This window comes from Raphanus sativus, chromosome 6 (assembly GCF_000801105.2).
Source record: "Raphanus sativus cultivar WK10039 chromosome 6, ASM80110v3, whole genome shotgun sequence".
In the NCBI taxonomy this organism is placed as follows: Eukaryota; Viridiplantae; Streptophyta; class Magnoliopsida; order Brassicales; family Brassicaceae; genus Raphanus; species Raphanus sativus.
Window position 1 is genome coordinate 22498148 of NC_079516.1, and position 8960 is coordinate 22507107.

Consider the following 8960-nt stretch of genomic DNA (forward strand, 5'->3'; position numbering starts at 1 on the left):
GTGATCGGACCTCACTAAGTCCAATTTAATAAATCGATCACAATAAAATTAAATAAAAATTAAACAAATAAATGAGTGAATTGAAAACCATATTTTCTCAAATGAACATTTTAGCGAAGTCACATAGATTTTTTTTTTTTTGACGGCAAACGGCTATTCTATTACTCAAGCTTGAGGTGGTCTGAGTAACCAGATCGGAATAGAACAACCAACAAAATATAACTTCCTATAGAATCTGTCTGTCTTAGCTAAAAAATCTGAAATCTGATTACGCGTTTTTGGAACATAAAAAATCTTGAAGTCCAGGAAGCATATGAGTAGTGTCACATAGATTAAGAGAGGAGCATCTAACTCATTTCGAAAAATTCCATGTAAAACATTTTCTCAAATTTTAATATGCCTTTATATTTTTAACAAATCTATCCTTAATAGTTAATTCTATGAACTATTTTAGTATTCTCCTATAAATATATTTTTAGCTCCGCTCCTACATCAACAAGGATAAAGTCATTTTGGAAACTTAACAAAAATCAATTTACATTTGCATATATAAATATAATATGTCGTTCGATTCATTTATTAAAATTCAGTTTTTAATTAAATTTTTATAATATAATACCGAGTAATTTGTTAAACTTTTATAACAACATCCGCGACTCTATGTTTATTAAACTTGGTCTCAACCACTGACAAATAAATTTGTTTTTAGCAACAGGCAAATAAATTTCAAAATTACAAAAAATAAGGAACAAAAACCATCCCATTAATGTTCAAATTATGAGGGGGATCTTTTATACGTTATGAAAAAAGAATCTTTATAAGCCAGCCTTCAAAAAAAAAGGAATCTTTGAAGTGAACGTGTCTATTTCACTGATATTCTGTTTTCTGTTTTCATCTTTTCACCCCAATGAGATTCTCATTTACAGTAGAAATGAAACAAAACACAAAAAATAGGAAAAGTATTAACTTCTCCACCTTTTTATTTTTAACCTCAGTAATGCCACTATAAATGCTTCCCAAAGATTTCCCAACCCCAACTCACACAGAAACAACTCGATATTCTCTCACCCAAAAAAAAAAAAAAAAAAACTCGATATTCTCTCACCCAAAGATTCTCTTAATGGCGCTTCGCAGAGCTATCACCAAGCGTCTCATTGACGGTTACAAATGCGTTCGACTACCGAACACTAAGATCCTCCGTCATTACATAACCTCATCGAATCTTACGGATCCTATCATGGGGATCCACATCCAGTCCGTTGGTCTTCCTAGAAGGGAGGAAGCAACATCTGTGAAGGGATTATCAGTGAGTGAGACCAAGAAGTTGTTGAGAATGTATCAAATGGAGAAGGTGAAAGCTAGACTAAGAGAGATTCCAAAGAACTCTGTTTCGTATTGGGAGTTTGTTCAAATCTGTTGTGAGACCTGTGGGAACAACGACGAGCAAGGTTCTCAAATGGCTCAGTCTTTGGATTATGCTGGAAGTGTCGTCGTTTTAGGAGACATCGTTTTCCTTCATCCTCATCAGGTGAATAATCTTACTAGTAACTACTAACTAGTGTCCTCTAAAAACTTTCTTTAATTTTGATCATTACATTGGGTTCATAATCTGTTAGGATCTAACATTTGCTTTTGAAAATATCCAAAGAAGCATACATAGATCCAATAACAGAACATGTCCAAACAGAAAGAACATATTGTGTAGCTCGAAAATTTTAATTTATTATATTCCAAGTGTAGTATTCTTGATAATGTTTTTTGTTTAATGTAAAATAATTCTAAAATGTTGTGTGTTAAAATCTATAATTTTCAAAAAGTATGTTTTTGGGCGTTTGAGAACTGTGGGGTCTCAGTGACAAAAAAAAAAAAAAAAAAAGAGAGAGAATTGTGGGGTCTTATATGGACAGGACTTGGGTTCACCCCCTATGGTGAACCTTAAAATTCACCACTTGATTAATGACCAATCAAAGTGACATGTGGATAATTAAATAAAAAGTATTAAATATATTTAAAAATAACTAAAAAATAATAATGTCAATTCTAAACCTTAAATCTTAATTTCTAAACCCTAAACATTAATTTCTAAATCCAAACCCTATACCCTAAACTCAAATCCTAAACCCTAAACCCAAATTCTAAACTCTAAACCCAAATTCTAGACTTTAAAGCCAAACCTTAAATCTAAACCCTAGATCCAAATGCTAGACCCTAAACCCAAACCGTATACCCTAAAACCAAATTCTAAACCCTAAACCCAAACCGTAAACCCCGAAGAATTACTACGTAATTTTTTCTATTTTAGTGATAGCACCCCGAAGTAGGTATGGTTTGGGTTTAGGGTTTAGGATTTGGGTTTAGAGTATAGGGTTTGGGTTTAGGGTATATGATTTGGGTTTAGGGTATAGAGTTTAGATTTAGGGTTCACGGTTTGCGTTTAGGGTTTAGAATTTGAGTTTAGAGTATACGGTTTGGGTTTAGGATCTAGCATTAGATATAAGATTTGAGTTTAGGGTCTAGAATTTGGGTTTAGCGTATACGGTTTGAGTTTAGGGTCTAGGATTTGGGTTTAGGGTTTAGGATTTGAGTTTAGGGTATAGGGTTTGGATTTAGGAATTAATATTTAGGATCTAGAAATTAAGATTTCGGATTTAGAATTGGCATTATTTTTTTTTAACTATTTTTAAATATATTTAATATTTTAATTTTATTATCCACATGTCACTTTGATTGGTTATAAATCAAGTGAATTTAAAGGTTCACCACAGGGGGTGAACCCAAGTCTTGTCCGTCTTATATGAACGTTCCTAGTTATCACCAATGATTTTTATATTCTTATATTGTTTTGCTATATAATTTTAGATAGCCAAGTCTATAGCGGCAATGATCGACCAAACATCAGCGGTTTCAAACGATCCAAGAAAAGAAGAATTAGCTCAGCTTGAGACTACAAAAAAGCGTATTGACATAAAGGCCCGACGAATAGTCCAGGCAGAGTTATATTGTGGTCTCGGATTCCTAGCAGCGCAAACGATTGGTCTTATGCGTCTTACCTTCTGGGAACTAAGCTGGGATGTGATGGAACCTATCTGCTTCTTTGTCACATCCCTTCATTTCCTCCTTGGTTATTACTTTTTTCTTCGGACTTCGACAGAACCGTCTTTTGAAGGGTTTTATCAGCAACGGTTTAAGACCAAACAGAAGAAGCTTATGGAGAGCCATGGGTTTGATTTTTTGAGATACACTGAGCTCAAGTCCTTGTTTACACCATTAGCGTGTAAATCTGAAGTTTCGACGATTTAGCTAGCAATAGAAGTTTATCCCGCCTAGACACATCATGTCTTTGGCCACTGTATAATTTACTTGGAGTGTGTAGACTTAAACTGGCGCATCATGTCTTTGGCCACTGTATAATTTACTTGGAGTGTGTAGACTTAAACTGAGGTTCAACTTTATTAAGAACTAAGGTAAATCTGCTCTACGGGCCAGATAAACAAATGAATATAAAATATATAAATATTTTAAAATTTAATGAGTATTTATAACATAAGTGTACTTTTGTACCATTAATTTTTTATTGTTTCAATTTTTTTCATATCATAAATATACCTTACATTTTCTAAAAATATTGAAAACATAATTTATAAAATAATCTATTTAATTATGAGATTAAGTAGAATGTTATTTTTGAAACTGCAAGATTAAAAAGGAAAATATATAATATTTTTCAATTTTGTGTTCCATTGAATTTACTGATATTTTTTAACTATCATTTAAACAAAAAATATAAATCAAATTTCAATTTTGTGTACCGCTGGATTTTTGAACAATTGTTACAAAAATAAACAGCAATTATTTGATGATCTAATATTTTGACCTGTTCACTAATTAAAATACATTATTTTAAAACAAAATAGCTGAACTAATCAACTGGAAATTATTACGCTGTAGTGATAAAATACTAACTTATATTTCTTTAGTTTACTTATTCTTTTTTTTTGTTTTTTTTTTGACAAAGCTACTTTACTTATTCTAATAGCTAATAAATTTTTAACATATGCAAAGATCTTAATACTTGGATAACAAATCTTATTCAAGTGTGTGGAGCTATCATTGATTTGTTTTTGGTTAGAATATGACGTACTACTACGAAAAGTCATTGATATAAAAGGTGAATATTTAGTGAGAAAATGTATAAGTTACCAGATATTGATTAATAACTTGTTCTTTTTCTTGCACAAAAAAAAAGTTATGGTTCTTTTGACAAATGCGGGAAATGGAATTGTTTTAACTTTCAAGATTCATTGTTTCAGCTCTTAAAGACAAATGTTCTGCTATGACTTCATCGGATTTTCCGCTTGGTCCCTGTTTTGCTAGTTTCTGGTTTAACCCTCCATAAGATGGTGAAAAATACAGAAGTGACTTCCTGTCCCGTATCTGTTTCTCTTCAAAGACTTGGCTTTGTTGTTGTCTCTGTTTCTCTTCAAAGACTTGGTTTTGTTGTTGTCTCTGTCGTCATCTTTTTGTTCTTAGACTCTGAGACTACCAAAGCACAGAGTATGAAAATCTGAGAAAAGCATAGAGCTTCAGTCATCGTGTTGATGCTGTTCACCATTGCTGATAACAATCATTCGAGTGATGATGAATCTATCCAAGTAGACCTCTTTCCAACATGTTGAATCTCACCAATGACTCCAAGATCAGACATGAAACAGATGCTAAAGATTTGTGTTAATGAGTTGGTGAGAAAAAGAACATATTTCTTGAGCCATAAGCTCATTTTCTCCCCACATCAAATCTGATCCTTGATGCTCCATGATTTTTCTTTCTCGGGCCATTCCATAGATATCAAACACAGCCCTGAGAAAACCAACAAAACCAATACTGAGGAAGAAAGTTTTGAAAAGAAAAATGATCACCTCACAGAACTTGCCTCCATCTAGATTCATGTATTAAAGTTATTATTAAGATTAATGTATGTCTCGCATACATTTATATACAGTCTGTACTCATACCTTATGTGCAGTCAAGATGGAAGGGAGTAATGGGAAGAACATCATCATCACCAGTAAGCTTGAACTCCTGCAACTCCTTGAAGTTCAACCATGGTTTCACCCACACTTTTGCTTCATGAAGCTTCTTCTTACCAACCCCAATAATCTCCAGCTTGAGATGATCTGCTACAACTTTTTCTTTCGCCTTCACCACCCACACAAACTCTACTGCTGCATTCTATGATTTTGAAAAACCAAGAACCCAAAAATTTCACTGAATAATCAGATCACTTCCAAAACATAGCCAAATTTATACAAAAGTACTCATCATCCCCATAAATCAATACCCAAGATCTACATTTATCCCACTGAAAACACTAAACATGCGAATGGGTGGTAGTAACAGAAAGTAAGATAAATAATTAAATGTAACACTAAATCGCACTCTGGATCAAACGAATATCAAAGAGACATGAGTTGATAACGAAATCTCTTATAACAAAAATTGGTATAAGTATAAGAATAGAAAACTGAAACTTAAAACCAAAAGCTTAAAACAACTTTCCTGAAACAATGACCAAAGCTTTCATGTCAAATCCAGTCACCAAGTGCATAAACGGATATAATATCTTACCTTCAAGCCTTTCTACTGCTTCGTGAGCTTTGTTTTTTATATTTAAATCGAACAATTGCAAATCCATGTGAATTACCAGTCCTAAGACAACAAAATAACACGTATCAACGAAGAGAAAAAATAGTTGTTTCAATTACAAAGACATGAGACCACCATTGTTTCTCACGTACCTACGCAACACATAAGAAACATAAATCTCTTAGAAGAAAATAATCATGACCAGTATTACACGGTGAATTTTTTTTTAAGAAGATCATCTATTATAAAGAATTTAACCGGTTAAATAACTATGCTCAAGAACAAAACGTAAAAAGAAAATAAAAAAAATCAAACTTTGTAATATGGATTCAAGACGGTGGAAATAGAAAAAAAATTATATCAGTGAAAGAACTCTGTCCGTGAACATAAGGTGGAGTTAATTAAGCTACCTGATTCTCGGTACCAACATATCCACTCCTATGAGCTCTTCACCACGGCGGACATTTTTGGCCTCCCAGAAACAGAGCAACCGGACTTCAACAGTGGAGGAGGAGGAGCCCATCCACAAATCGGAGAAAAATACTGAAACGTTAGCCATATCTCACTGAATTAGTTTACTGGTTAGCTTAGAAGAATGAAAAGATGATTCTCACAGTAGGAAATTTTACCATTTTATAGATGAACCTCCACCGCCTTGCATAATAAAAAATTGCATTGAATATAGATTGTATGGGAGAGATTTTTTTTTTTTGGTCAAAGTATGGGAGAGATTAATAAAGGTTTTAAAGAGGATTATTTCGTAACTTGTATCGTTTTTGTTTCTGAGGAAGAAGATGAAAAAGCTATTACAGAGCGAACACCTAATGGACATGAGTTCTGGAGAGGCGACGAAGAAGAACATGGCTAACCCTAATCAAAACATGGCGCTTCAAGAAGAAGACACGTGTCACAACATTTTGCTGATGGCTTAATGAAACACAGCAAATTGACTGAAGAAGACACGGAATAACCCATTTGATGATGTGGCGCCTTAAGATAAGAAAATTGTCTTCTTTATATAATAGTATTGTGATAAAGAAAAGAGAAGAGAGAATTGATGTGTCTTATTCCATCAGTAATGAGTCTCTTATATAGGATTACATAGTTTGGAGACAAAGTCTAATAACTTGGAGTAGGGAACAAGTAAATCTAGAACATTCCATAATAGACATCACACAATATTCATAACACTTCCTCTTGATGTCTACTATACAAGTGCTTTCAAAACGCCGTAGATGCTACCTCGTTAAAAACCTCACCAGGAAAAACCCAATGAGAAAACCATGGTTAAGGGAAAAAGAGTGTAGCGCGTAATGACTTTCCCTCATGTGTACATTCGTCGAGATCTTTGAAATGATGTAATCTGATCAGGTGAACTAACTTCTCGAAAGTAGCTGCGAGTACCGCCTTGATGAATAAATCAGCCAATTTGTATGACACGAATATCACCGTTCTTCTACAGTGCATGTCCTCCCATGACTTGATCATTTTCTTCGATTCTCTTGTTTTCAAAGATTTTAAATCAGCATTAGAGTTTCAAATACTCCCTTTTAGTGTGTATTATTTGTGTGTTTTTTGTTGCCTCATTAAAACCTTGCCATGGAAAAACCTAGTGGGATAAAAAGCATGATAAGAAAAAAGAGTACAACCACACATACTATCATATTTCTTCCCCTGGAAGCAATATCTTCAGGATATGCATTCCAATCAAATAAATTTTTTTTGAAGATTTGAGTATATCATCATAAACTCTTTCCACTAGAGTATTCAAGATCTATGGACTTCTGGTCCACAATTCTCATTTGATATAGACAATAATTTCTTGGTCTATTTAAACTTCAAACCAAATATCTTACATACAGTCTTCTGGACATTCGCCTCGTACATACGAGTTATTCATTCATAACTATAGAAGTTATTATTATGACTTTCTTTCTTGTCATATGAAATTACATCTTTCAGTTATGAAAGAGAATAATAACTTGCTTAAATAACTTATGACAAGGGACTTGTATGACTTTAGTTCCAATACCTTATGGTCTAAACATATCCATAAGACTATCCGACTTAGTATGGCTTGCCATATCAAGGCGCCAATCATATCAATACAGTGTACTTTTGGTCGGATGTGCATAAGCCTTAATGGTACTTATGTAAAGCCTTTAGCAATGCCATATCCATTTGGATTCGACCATTCTTCTGATCACTTTCTTGGACCATTATGGTTCCCTTTTATCCACTGATATAATCATAAGGGCTCGTGCTTACATTGCAGTCCCACAGTGTAATCTTATTACTTAAACATCGGAGTCCAACTTTTCTTTGATGGCGTCTCAGGACCATCTTTACCATTTGCTATATCTTTAAACTATGCATAATGATAGTTGATACCTCAAAATCATATCATGTTTTGGGTTGGCATATTATTCATCTCTCATGGATGATTTTTGACTGGAATGGAACCGGATATGACCTTTGATTGTATGGTCTTTGGCGTGAGCCTTAATGGTTCTCTTTGTCTTTCTCTCTGATCATCTTATATGTCACTTAGGGCGTGCTGATCTCAGTCATACACATGTCCACGGCTATGGTCTCTGCTGCAAGTCATTGCAGTCTTATCATATGTAAAACATAGCCTGTTTTAAGTATGGTACTTCAGAACCAGTCATATATATGAACATCTTAAAATATTTAAGAATCTTTTAAGATAACATCTTTTATTCTAGATGTCTAGTTTGGAACACATAACAATGTAGTCATTTCAAGATCTTTCTTCCAAACAAACAATTTGTTATAACTCTTCAAGAGTTTGGATTTTGTTCAAATCAATGATTCTATTGATTCGTAATCTCTTGATAAATATTTCATATATCCCATAACACATAACACATATTTCGATCAAATACATAGAGTTTCTGAGAACATGATTTTGAAATCACCAATCCTTCAAGGATTATATCTCTTAGGGACTATCAGTTTCCAATGGGTTGTATAGTTCAAGTTTTTCTTTTATTGTCAGGCTAGTAAGAAACTTGAAAGTAGTTGCATCTACCATATGAGACTATTTCTCTTCACAATCAAGTTCATATTGATCTTACTTTCACAAGAGTTTGTATCTTTGTCTATTACTTCTTGGCCAATCATTTTTGTGTGTACACTTTTCAATAGACTTTATTTCATGATCCTCTTTCTCATTCATCATATCAACTGCTACTTTGCATGCATAAATATCTACGACGTCGATTTGCTTATGGGTTCCATTTTATTTCATACATGACATAACTTATTGAGATCTCTTTTCATTGTCTCAGGTACCT

The 8960-nt window shown here is 33.4% G+C and overlaps 1 protein-coding gene and 1 long non-coding RNA gene across 2 annotated transcripts; one reads left to right on the plus strand and one right to left on the minus strand.

Annotated features, from left to right (window-relative positions):
* Window positions 1-1055: 1055 nt before the first annotated feature.
* On the plus strand, window positions 1056-3448 carry LOC108821170 (calcium uniporter protein 4, mitochondrial). Its single transcript, XM_018594215.2, has 2 exons — window positions 1056-1528; window positions 2860-3448. Exons 1-2 carry the CDS (start codon window positions 1121-1123, stop codon window positions 3298-3300), a joined length of 849 nt encoding a protein of 282 aa, XP_018449717.1. The 5' UTR covers window positions 1056-1120; the 3' UTR covers window positions 3301-3448.
* A 758-nt stretch (window positions 3449-4206) lies between these two features.
* On the minus strand, window positions 4207-6605 carry LOC108820820 (uncharacterized). The gene is made up of 5 exons (XR_001944400.2): window positions 6273-6605; window positions 6054-6186; window positions 5626-5706; window positions 5013-5229; window positions 4207-4857 (listed from the first exon to the last, which is right to left on the minus strand). It is a non-coding gene; the product is annotated as an uncharacterized LOC108820820 (long non-coding RNA).
* Between the last annotated feature and the right edge of the window lie 2355 nt (window positions 6606-8960).

Excerpts from the sequence above, each read along its gene's own strand:
- LOC108821170 (XM_018594215.2), top strand. The coding sequence starts at position 1,121 with ATGGCGCTTCGCAGAGCTATCACCAAGCGTCTCATTGACGGTTACAAA. Across the intron at positions 1,529-2,859 it reads TTTTCCTTCATCCTCATCAG|ATAGCCAAGTCTATAGCGGC; the intron begins GTGAATAATCTT and ends ATATAATTTTAG.